This window comes from Bubalus bubalis, chromosome 2 (genome assembly GCF_019923935.1).
Source record: "Bubalus bubalis isolate 160015118507 breed Murrah chromosome 2, NDDB_SH_1, whole genome shotgun sequence".
NCBI classification, from domain to species: domain Eukaryota; kingdom Metazoa; phylum Chordata; class Mammalia; order Artiodactyla; family Bovidae; genus Bubalus; species Bubalus bubalis.
This window is the reverse complement of record NC_059158.1, coordinates 56,486,052-56,498,511: the sequence shown is the minus strand read 5'-3', so window position 1 is coordinate 56,498,511 and position 12,460 is coordinate 56,486,052. Positions and strand designations below refer to the sequence as shown.

Here is a 12,460-nt window from a genome sequence, read left to right as displayed (position 1 = left end):
ATATTCAGTGAGAATTAATGAAAATGATATTGCTGTTTTATATCAGATTCGAGTCTACACTCTATTGAGTGTGGAGGAATTGATAAGTGGCTAGCCATATGAGTTGATTTGGCTTTTATTTTCACTTTTTTTCATTGATTTAACTTAGACATAAACATGTTTTGGGTCTGTAAAGTGATTTGGTTTATAAGGTGGCCTGAGGACAACCTAGGGCTTCTTTGCAGCCCACTGATTCCAGCAGTGACTGCCCTGCTCTCTTTCACAGATCATTGGGCCACTGGAGGACAGTGAATACTTTAATCAAGACGATTTCCACCTCCTGGAAAATATCATCTTAAAAACTTCAGGACAGAAAATCAAATCTCATATTCAGCAGCTTCGGGTAGAAGAAGATGTGTAAGTTTTGCCATAGAAGTTAATCAGTTCAAGTCATAGCGGCTATGTTAATTGGACCTTCCTCATTCTTTAAAAAAAAAAAATGTTAAACATCTATTCCAAGATGTTTTATCTCTAGCTTTAAAATATAATAATTGTCTTCATTTCAGGTTTACTTATTTTTGCTTCCATTGAAATGAATTAATTTTGCAGCAAGCTGTTTAAAGAACTGAATTCTCTCCATTTTGATTTTTTAAAAGTTTTTGATTGTGGAAAATTTCAAACATATACAAAAATAAAGGGGTGATTTTATTTCTTTGGAATACATATGGAAAGACCTACTTTTCCTAATTATCTCTTTAATTACCCTTCTGTTTTATTTTCAGGGAAAAAAGGCAAATTAAATGTTTCTTTTTCTTTATTTACTAATTATTGAATAATGAGTTTTTTGTTATGTAGTCCAAAGGTGATGATGATGAATTGATTATTATTGGTTCTTTATTGTTATTTTAATCCTTTTCAGTGTTATTACTAGCTTATATATTTTAATAAGTTATTTCTCAAAGGAAGAAAAGTAATTATTTGATTGGTCTATGTACCTGCTATGTAACTAAAGTTCATATTATATTCACATGGTTTTTGGCATTAAATATCAAGTGCATGTGAAATTGGAGGATGTATGTTTATGTTTAATGTTGATGAACCATGATACCTTTTTCCACAGAGGCTATACCATTTTACTTTCCCATCAGTAATGCATAAGGGTTCTGGTTTCTCCACGTCCTCATCAACGTTTGTTCTTTTTAGTGTTTTTTATAATACCCATTATAAATGAGTGTGGTATCTCCTTGTGGTTTGTCATACTCCCCTAATAATTAGTGATCTTGAACATCTTTTCATGTGCTTAATAGACCATTTGTCTATCTGGGAAAACATCTGTCCAAGTCCTTTGCTCATTTTTAATTATTTATTTTGTTGTTGAGTTGTAAGAATTCGTTTATATTCTGGATATCAATCCCGTATAGCTGTGTGATATGCGGATGTTTTTTCCCCACTCCATGGATTGACTTTTCACTCTTGATAGTGTTCTTTGATGCATAGTTTGAGGATATAGAATTTTAAAGTTTTTCTGTTTTTTCTTTTCTTCATCTGTTTCATCATAGCATGATGTTGCAGAGTTCGAGATGCATGTCTTAGTGTTGACTTTGATAGCTACCAAAGTAACCTCTTTGCCAAGTTTTATGTGGTATGAGAAGGAATCTTTTTTCATCTCAGCCAAACTGGGGTCACAGATAAAGAGGTTTTGTTCTGCCTCATTTCGTGCTCCTTGTTTTGGCCTGTGAAACACCTCCTGGACGCGGGCCAGGAGCTAGCCTGTGACCTGAAGCCATGTGTCACAGGCATAGGCTTGCTGTGTTCCTTGGACCACCTCCTCTGTTTCTGGAGCCTGTGGAGGGGTCCCTTGGAGTCTTGTGGACTGTATAATTGCCAGACTACGCACAAAAGACTTGTCTTTAACCAACTAGAGATGTACTGGGTGAGTCCTGGGTGGATATAGACATATAAGATAGCTTTGGGCTTCCTTGGTAGCTCAGTTGGTAAAGAATCCGCCTGCAATGCAGGAGACCCTGGTTCGATTCCTGGGTTGGAAGATCCACTGGAGAAGGGATAGGCTACCTGTTCCGATATTCTTGGACTTGCCTTGTGGCTCAGCTGGTAAAGAATCCACCTGCGATGTGGGAGACCTGGGCTTGATCCCTGGGTTGGGAAGATCACCTGGAGAAAGGAAAGGGTACCCACTCCAATATTCTTCTCTAGAGAATTCCATGGACTATATAGTCCATGGGTTGGCAAAGAGTTGCACACAACTGAGCAACTTTCTCTTTCCCTTTCACTTTCAAGGTGGTTATGGGGCTACCAAAAGATTGATGTTAAAAGTTTTAGGGTTCTCAGAGTGACCTTGCTTGCCTAGGGTTTTCCTTCGTGACAGGACTGCTCCACCTTGGAGTGGCCCCTTGTGACAGCCACAGCTTTCATGCCTGACCCAGACCTGCAGCTAAGAGGCCATCCTCAGCTCCCTAAACCCCAGTTGTGACCTCTTTAATCAAGGTGCTCATCCCAGGCCACTTTAGTGTCCCTTGACATATTTTGTGACAATGTAGACACATCACAGGAAACAGATGACCTATTTTATTTTGTTTTCAGAGTTATATTGAGAAGTACCAGGGGATATAATTTAATATAGTTGTTTGGTTCAGTGAGAGAATGGATGGGCTTGATTCTAGTTCAAATATATTCACAAATATACTCAAATATATTTTAGCATTCTTAGAATTCAATCCTTGGTTCAGCAGACTAGAGCATTTTTTTTCAGTCTCATGATTTAGTGCAAAATCTTCCTTGGTTAGAAATCAAGTTAGGAGGGGTAGGGAAGTGGGAGTGCTTTTCGAAGTTGTTTACTGCAGTGTTGATTGTAATAGTGTAATAGATAATGATGTATCCATAAATATAATACTATGCATTTATTGAAAATATTGATGTACCCCAACAAAATAATGTTTGTAATATATTATTAAATGAAAAATCAGGTTACCAAATAATGTAGTACCACTTTTGTGTGTATAGATATATATATATTTTACAATATAGAAGAATTATGAACTGAAGTGTTTTCAACACTTATATCTTAAATATGCTATCTCCATTTTCTCCTTATATATTTTTTTCCTGAATTTTTTTTTTTGTAAATTGTTACTCTAATGATCATAAAAATAATAAAGTTATTTAGAAGAGGGTGAGGGAGACATAAATGACACCGGCAGCCTGCTCTGGGCCAGGCTCTGCGCTAGGTGCTTTATTTTGTATGTTAGGCTGGTGCTGGTTTTACAAGAGCCTCTCCAAGTAGGTGTTACCTCCATTTCACATGTGGAAAAATCAACACTTACTGCAGGGCTATAAAACTAATCAGTGACACAGATCTGTTGTTTTTTTTCTCATGCCTGTTGGTACAAAGTTTATTTCTTCAAACCATGTCGTTGGCATTCAGTACTTAGGTTGATTGTAACAGCTGGAAAATCTTCAGTCAGAGAGATGCTAAATTTTCACCAACCATATCTTTCAGGGCCAGTGACTTGGTAATGAAGGTGGACGCTCTCCTGTCAGCTCAACCAAAAGGAGATGCAAGAATCGAATACCAGTTTTTCGAAGACAGACACAGGTATAGAATCAGTGTTGAATTTATGCATATTTTTGTTTTCCTCAGCTCCTTTATTCTTCCATTTAAAGTGTATTTGTAAGTGAGACGTGGTTTTTATACATGTTTATATTCATATGTAGAACTCATAACAGAACTCAGTTGCATAAAAGTTGACATTTATTTCTAAATCAATTTAAAGTAGTTCTGAGTACACCCTTTGAGAAAACAGAGCTTTTAATAAAGCAGATCAGCTTAATTTTATGATATTAAAGAATAAACAGTTGTTAGACCACTCGTCTTCATATTTTTTTGAAACCTGTCTTGTTTTCAATAAAATAAAAATAAGTGTAGCATTATAAGGAAGTCTTTTGTCGTTTGTCTTTTTGTCTCTTGTTTTCCAGTTTTTTATTTTGAAAAGTTTCAAACTTGGAGAATAGTTGAAAGACTATTACAGTGAACACCCAAATATCTTTAACCTAGATTCACCAACTGTTGACACTGTGCCGCATTTATCCATATGTGTGTGTATGTATAGTGTATGTTTGCATACAAACGTAACGTGCATTCACATTTTTGGCAACCATTTGAAAGTATGTTGTTCAGTTCAGTCACTTAGTCGTGTCCCAACTCTTGTGACCCCATGGACAGCAGCACGCCAGGCCTCCTTGTCCATCACCAACTCCCAGAGTTTACCCAGACTCATGTCCATTGAGTTGGTGATGCCATCCAATGATACCATACTCTGTCGTCCCCTTTTCCTCCTGCCTTCAGTCTTTCCCAGCATCAGGGTCTTTTCAAATGAGTCAGGTCTTTGCATCAGGTGGCCAAAGTGTTGGAGTTTCAGCTTCAACATCAGTCCTTCCAATGAACACTCAGGACTGATCTCCTTTAGGATGGACTGGTTGGATCTCCTTGCAGTCCAAGGGACTCTCAAGAGTCTTCTCCAACACCACAGTTCAAAAGCATCAGTTCTTCGGCACTCAGCTTTCTTTATAGTCCAACTCTCACATCCATGAGAGTCTCACATACATGACTACTGGAAAAACCATAGCTTTGACTAGAAGGACCTTTGCTGGCAAAGTAATGTCTCTGCTTTTTAATAGGCTGTCTAGGTTGGTCATAACTTTCCTTCCAAGGAGTAAGCGTCTTTTAATTTCATGGCTGCAGTCAGCATCTGCAGTGATTTTGGAGCCCAGGAAAATAAAGTCTGTCACTGCACTGTTTCCCCATCTATTTGCCGTGAAGTGATGGGACCGGATACCATGATTTTAGTTTTCTGAATGTTGAGCTTTAAGCCAACTTTTTCACTCTCCTCTTTCACTTTCATCAAGAGGCTTTTTAGTTTTTCTTCACTTTCTGTGATAAGGGTGGTGTCATCTACATATCTGAGGTTATTGATATTTCTCCCGGCAATCTTGATTCCAGCTTGTGCTTGTAGACATTGTTATGTATCATGCATAGATTCTTTGGCATCTGTCTCCTGAGTACTGACAGTATCTCCAGCAATTTAAATTGCTGGCATACCTCAGCAATTTAACCTTGATAAAGCAATATTATGTAATATCAGTACATTTTCCAATTTCTCTGAAGCCCAGTAATGACCTTTTACAACTGTTTGTTGTTTTGGCCCAGCTCACACATTGCAGTTAGTTATTGTGTCTCTTTAGTCTCCTCTGAGGTAGAACAGTTTGAGGGTTTTTTTGTTTGTTTTTTCAGTCTTTTATGACATTGACTCTTAGGAGTCCAGGCCATTTGTCTTGTGGAATGTCCCACAGTCTGGGTTGTTTTCTCATGATTAGATTTAAGATTAAATTGTCTTTATGAAGGACTCCGGAGAGGGCAATGGCACCCCACTCCAGTACTCTTGCTTGGAAAATCCCGTGGATGGGGGAGCCTGGTAGGCTGCAGTCCTTGGGGTTGCGAAGAGTCGTACATGACTGCGCGACTTCACTTCCACTTTTCACTTTCATGCATTGGAGAAGGAAATGGCAACCCACTCCAGTGTTCTTGTCTGGAGAATCCCAGGGACGGGGGAGCCTGGTGGGCTTCCGTCTATGGGGTTGCACAGAGTCGCACACGACTGAAGCAACTTAGCAGCAGCAGCAGCAGCAGCAGCAGCAGGAAGGACTCCTACAGTTGATGTATGCAGCCCTTACTTTACCAGTCAAGTGTATATCTTTTTGCACCTCAGAATCACCACAGAGGCTTTAGGTGCAGAAGCCTGCATGCTACTCTTCTATGATTTTGATTTAATTAGTTTAGAGTAGATTGGACTTTGGTTTAATTGACCTGTGCTTTCTCACAGTCAGTCCTTGTGGGGATAAAATTTGAACAGACTATTTGCCATAAAAATGTTTGTTTAATTATGACTCTCATGTCTAGGAGTGCATTAATTCTCAAGAAATTTCAAACAGTGATACAAACTGGTTGTGAGAAGTTCTTTACAGCTTGAAAGCCATCTAAAAGTCTAGCAATAAGGAATAGCTTAAGTAAACTACAGCATGTTCACTTGGCGAATTTAAGATTATTTCTTTTTCAGGATATTAATGTATAACAACGTGGAAAAATCTTTATAATATTTACAATTTCTGGGGGAAGGAATGAAGTCATTATAAGGTTGCTGATATCTTGTAGGTGCATCTGATCTTTATATAGGCATATAAGGGGACTGTATAGAAATGTCATATAGTGGTTGAGTTGGGATGGTGAGATTTTATGATTATTTCCTGTTTCTCTCTTTTGCAAATTTCTTGTAATATTCTTATATTTCTTTTACTATTTGCAAACATCAATTTCTTCTCTCCTTACAACCTTCTTGCCAAGAAATAAAAATTGGCATAATGTTCCTTAACTGTTAAAAACAAGCATTAGAAACTTTGAGAGGGTTTTGCAAACTTTGAGGTAGACATAATTACATAGTTGACCACCATGTAACTTATTGTTTTTTGGAAAATGCTAAGAGAGTTGATTAGCTGTATTGGATGTGTTGTCTTCCTGCCCCCACCCCGCCAAGAAATCAACTGTTTCCTATTTTCCCGCAGAGTAATGTTTTATCTTTTTGATCTCTGTAGTGCAATTAAACTGAAACCCAAGGAAGGGGAGACGTACTTTGATGTCGTGGCTGTCATTGACCCTGTCACCAGAGAAGCACAGAGACTTGCCCCATTGCTTTTGGTAGGTACAACTGCAGAGGCAATGCCCGTGTTTTGTCCCCATGATAGGTAAGTGTGATTTTGATTGTGCACTACAGCTGTGATTTCTAGGGATTTACCCAGTGCAGAATTTATAGGATTTATTATCTTTGTGTTTTTTTCTTGAGATTTCTGAAGAGAAAATGTAAACATTTTGTCTCGAGTATCAGTCACTTTGTAGGAAAAATTTTTGTTTTGTCATCTGATTTCCTCTTTTAGGTTTTAACTCAGCTGATCAACATGAATCTAAGAGTGTTCATGAACTGCCAATCTAAACTTTCCGACATGCCGTTAAAAAGGTAAAACCAACTGGCTAAGAAATCAACCCCTGGAAAAAATTGCACTCAGTCTGAAAGCTAAAAATTGAATGTAAAAGATCAAAGGGATTTATATATGGACATCATGTTTAGAAAAAAAATCACTTACTGAAGTTTTCTAAATTTCTAAGAACTAATCAAGAGTTTGAAGAACTTAGTATGAGTGCGGGAGCTGGGGGCACAAGCATTTCCCCTCCCTACAAAATACAGGAAGGAATGACTTCCCCGCCAACCCCACCTCCCCTGCTCTGCTTGCATCTTCAATAACCACAGGACATATAGTTAGGGCAAGAGATGGTTTTGGAAACACTTTCTTACTGTAGAAGGAAGGTCTTCCAAATCTAGTTTGTCTTAAGTCAGTTGTTTACCTGTGTAGATGTGTATAAGCTCAAAGGTTGTGGTTGCATTAAAAAAAAAGGTTAACATCTTTTCTTTTCCATTTCAGCTTTTACCGTTATGTCTTGGAACCAGAGATTTCTTTTACTTCAGACAATAGTTTTACTAAGGGGCCAATAGCAAAATTTTTGGATATGCCGCAGTCTCCTCTGTTCACTCTGAACTTGAACACACCTGAGAGTTGGATGGTAGAGTCTGTCAGAACACCATATGACCTTGATAATATTTATTTAGAAGAGGTAAGAGTATCATTGCTTCCCAGTATCTAATCCCACATAACCCTGTTGAAGATGTTGTTATGGTAGTCTCTGATAATCTCCCTACAGTCTAGGAGTGCTTCTGAAACAGTAGTGTTCAAGTAACAGCCTCATTGAGATCTATATCACACACCATGAAATTCACCCTTTTAAAGTATACAGCTCAGTAATTTTAGTATGTCCACAGAGTTGTGCAGCCATCACCACTATCTAACTTCAGAAAATTTTCAGCGCCCCTAAAACTAGCTCCATTCAGTTCAGTTCAGTTCAGTTCAGTCACTCAGTTGTGTCCAACTCAGCGACCCCATGAACCACAGCACACCAGGCCTCCCTGTCCATCACCAACTCCCGGAGTTTACTCAAACTCACGTCCATCGAGTCGATGATGCCATCCAACCATCTCATCCTCTGTTGCCCGCTTCTCCTCTTGCTTTCAATCTTTCCCAGCATCAGGGTCTTTTCCAGTGAGTCAGTTCTTTGCATCAGGTGGCCGAAGTATTGGAGTTTCAGCTTCAGCATCAGTCCTTCCATTGAATATTCAGGATTGATTTCCTTCAGAATGGACTGGTTAGATCTCCTTGCAGTCCAAGGAACTCTCAAGAGTCTTCTCCAACACCACAGTTCAAAAGCATCAATTCTTCAGTGCTCAGCTTTCTTTATAGTCCAACTCTCACATCCATCCATGACTACTGGAAAAACCATAGCCTTGACTGGACTAACTCCATACCCATGAGTAATCACCCCCAATTCCTCTTGCCCTCTGACAACCACTAACCTATTTTCTGTCACTTTTTTGTGACTGGCTTCCTTCACTTAAATTATTTTCAAGGTTCATTCATATTTTGGCATTTATTAGTCCTTTATTCATTTTTATTGGCAGATAGTATTCCATTGTATAATATACTACGTTTTATTCATTATTTATTATATCCACCGTGTGGCTGTATCACTTATAGACATTTGGGTTGTTTCTGCTTTTAGACCATTATGAATAATGCTGCTATGAGCATTTGTACATAAGTTTTTGTAGATATGCTTTTCTTTCTCTTGGGTATATACATAGGAGTGGGATTGCTGGATCAGATGGTAATTTTATGTTTTAACTTTTTAAGGGATTGCCAAATTGCTTTCCAGAGTGATTTGCCCTAATAACAAATGACATTGAGCATTTTTTCACGTGTTTATTGGCCATTTGTGTATCTCCTTTGGAGAAATGTTTATTCAAATCCTTTGCTTTATTCAAATCCTTTAAAAATTGACTCATCTTATAATTGTTGAATTGTAGGAGTTCTTTGTATATTCTGGATACAAGTCCCTTATCACATATATGCCTCACATATGTTTTCTCCCATTTTATATGTTGTCTTTTCACTTTTTTGATGGTGTCCTTTGAAGCATATAAGTTTTGAATCTTCATAAAGTCTAATTTTCCTATTTTCTCATTCGTCACTTATGCTTCTGGAGTTATATCTAAGAAACCATTGTTTAGTCCCAGATCACAAGGGTTTACGCCAGTGTTTTATTTTAGAACTTTCACAATTTAAAACTCTTACATTTTTGAAAACTCTTACTTCCTTGATACATTTGGAGTTAATTCTTTGTATATGGTGCCAGGTAGAGTTCCAGCTTTAGTCTTCATATGTGGCTATACAGTTGTCCAAGCGCCATTTGTTTTAAAAGCCTATTCTTTCCGCATTAGATGGTCTTTGTGCCTTTGTCAGGAATCAGTTAACCCTAATGTGAAGGCTTAATTTTGGGCTGTCAGTTCTAGTCCATTGATCTGCGTGTCTGTCCTTAGGCTAGTACCACATTGTCTTGTTTACTGAAGCTTTGTAGTAAGTTTTCAAATTAGGAAGTGTGAATTTTCCAGTTGTGTGTTTTTTTTTCCCAAGGTAGTTATGGCTATTCTGGGTTCTTTGCATTTTGAAATCAGCTTATTAATATCTTCAGAAAAAGCTGCTGTGATTTTAATAAGAATTTCATTAAATCCCTAAATCAGTTTAGAGAGTATTGCCTTCTTAAGTATTTAAGTATTCTTAAGTATTAAGTGTTCTGAACAACGAATATGGGATATCTTTCCGATTATATAGGTCTTTAATTTCTTTCAACAGTGTTTTGTAGTTCTTAGTATACAAGCCTATACAAGACCATGTCATCTGCAAATAGAGTTTTACTTCTTTCTTTGCAATGTGATGCCTTTTATATAATTTTCTTAATGCATTGGAAAAATTTTAAATTACTGATTCAATCTCTTGCTGTAGGTCTGTTTAGATTTTTCTGTTTTGTCTTGAGTCAGTTTTCAAAGTTTGTGTATCTTAGGAGTGTATCCATTCTATCTAGGTTATCTAATTTGTTGGCATACAGATTTTCATAGAATTTTCTAAAATTTAAATTTAACAGCCGTGTTTCCTTTATCCTTGCTTATTTCAGTAAGTTGGCTCTTCTCTTTTTCTCTCTTGTCAGTCTAGCTAAAAGTTTGGCCATTTGTTGATATTTGCGAAAAACAAGCCTTTGGTTTCATTGCCTTTTTTTTTCTTTCTTTCCGTATAACTGTGTTTGGAGTCCCTAAGGATAATTGGCCCTTTTCCCCTAACCCATTTTCAAAAATAGTTCAATTTCATTTCACTTATGTCTCTTACCAGCCCTCACTCTATACCTAGCTTAGAGCATATTAACAAAGGAACTGAAAGACATGGTCTTTACCTCCAGGGAGTTTATAGTGCCTCAGAGCCTCCTTCCTTTTTAAAACATTTGTCATTGTGTCTGCCCTTAATATTTCCTATCACGGTTGAACCCTATTTTCTGGTTCTGTCTTCTTGGGAATTGGGAGACTGGAAACTTGAGCATAGTTACCAAAGGACTTTGCAGACTTCTTTTCGTGAGGTTGAATAACTCGTTTCTTAAAGAAGAATCCCTGTGCTCACTTCAGCAGCACATACACTAAAACTGGAAGAAGAATCCTTTAGGTACTAAGCTGATTGAAGCAGAAAGAGAGAGTGTGTGTGTGTGTGTGTGTGTGTGTACACATAGGTACACACTTGCCCCTTCCCAATCCTATCCACCATATTTTTAAAAAATAAAGAATACAGTTCTTGCCCTTGAGGAACTAACTTTTGTTGAAGAAATTATAGAATGGCCACAAAAAAGCACTAAGGAACATTGCACAGAAGTATAGAATCAAATGCAAAGCAAGTTTCTTCCATATTTCCCAGGGTTTTTGCTGCTCTTTTTTAGGCTTCCTCCAGTTTCTCTACATTCCACTGAAAATACAGAGCCTGAGACTTGTGAGCATGTGGGGGTTTCCCTCTTAGCTGTTAATATTATACTTTTGGAATTTAGTAATGCAGTAACATGTTAAGCTCAAATAGTTCCATTATTAGCATTAGATAAGGCTATAAAACCAAGCCTGAACTAGCCTGGGATAGAAACTCTTTAATTGTTAGTTTGGTGCAAGCGTAATTATGATTTTGGGCCATGAATTTTAAATCATTATAACGAGGCTCAAACACATCTTTATTAATCAGAATAAGAACCATTACAATTAACATGCTTTTGCCAATGAGAAATAAGTTTTTAATCTTGTAGCGTAAAAATTCATGATTTGAGATTTGATGAACTCATGGAAAGCATTTTCTGCCTCCCGCTGGTGTGGAAGCTTTTTCCATGCATAAAGTTGTCAATATGTTTGCAGAAGTGGTAGTTTGTTGGCAAGAGATCTAGTGAATTTGATAGATGAGGCAAACCTTATAATCCATTCGTTCAACTTTTGAAACATTGTTGGGTGGTGTTGTGAAGAAGAATTAGGCCCTTTCTGTTGACCGGTGCTGGCTGCAGACATTGTAGTTTTCAGTGTTCAGTTCAGTCGCTCAGTCGTGTCCGACTCTTTGTGACCCCATGAACCACAGCACGCCTCCCTGTCCATCACCAACTGCCGGAGTATACCCAAACTCATGTCCATCGAGTCTGTGATGCCATCCAACACTATCATCCTCTGTTGTCCTTCTCCTCCCGCCCTCAATCTTTCCCAGCATCAGGCAGGGTCTTTTCAAATGAGGCAGCTCTTTGCGTCAGGTGGCCAAAGTATTGGAGTTTCAGCTTCAACATTAGTCCTTCCAATGAACACCTAGGACTGATCTCCTTTGGATAGAATAGTTGGATCTCCTTGCAGTCCATGGGACTCTCAGGAGTCTTTTCCAGCACCACAGTTCAAAAGCATCAATTCTTTGGCACTCAGCTTTCTTTATGGTCCAACTCTCACATCCATACATGACTATTGGAGAAACCATAGCTTTGACTAGACAGACCTTTGTTGACAAAGTAATGTCTCTGCTTTTTAATATGCTGTCTAGGTTGGTCATAATTTTCCTTCCAAGGAGTAAGCATCTTTTAATTTCATGGCTGTAGTCACCATCTGCAGTGATTTTGGAGCCCGCAAAAATAAAGTCTGACACTGTTTCCACTGTTTCCCCATTTGTTTGCCATGAAGTGATGGGACTGGATGCCATGATCTTAGTTTTCTGAATGTTGAGCTTTAAGCCAACTTTTTCTCTTTCTCTTTCAACTCTCCTCTTTCACTTTCATCAAGAGGCTCTTTTGTTTTTCTTCACTTTCTGCCATAAGGGTGGTGTCATCTGCATGTCTGAGGTTATTGATATTTCTCCAGGAAATCTTGATTCCAGCTTGTGCTTCCTCCAGCCCAGGGTTTCTCATGATGTACTCTGCATATAC

The 12,460-nt window shown here is 38.0% G+C and overlaps 1 protein-coding gene across 2 annotated transcripts in view; it reads left to right on the top strand.

Annotated features, from left to right (window-relative positions):
- Positions 1-12,460, top strand: part of UGGT1 (UDP-glucose glycoprotein glucosyltransferase 1) — a 111,469-nt gene that overhangs the window by 74,254 nt on the left and 24,755 nt on the right. For both annotated transcript variants that reach the window (XM_006061567.3, XM_006061566.3), the window contains 5 exons: positions 266-396; positions 3,497-3,592; positions 6,643-6,745; positions 6,982-7,061; positions 7,525-7,714. In XM_006061567.3, coding sequence (XP_006061629.3) covers positions 266-396; positions 3,497-3,592; positions 6,643-6,745; positions 6,982-7,061; positions 7,525-7,714 — 600 coding nt within the window. The remainder of the gene's footprint in view (positions 1-265; positions 397-3,496; positions 3,593-6,642; positions 6,746-6,981; positions 7,062-7,524; positions 7,715-12,460) is intronic.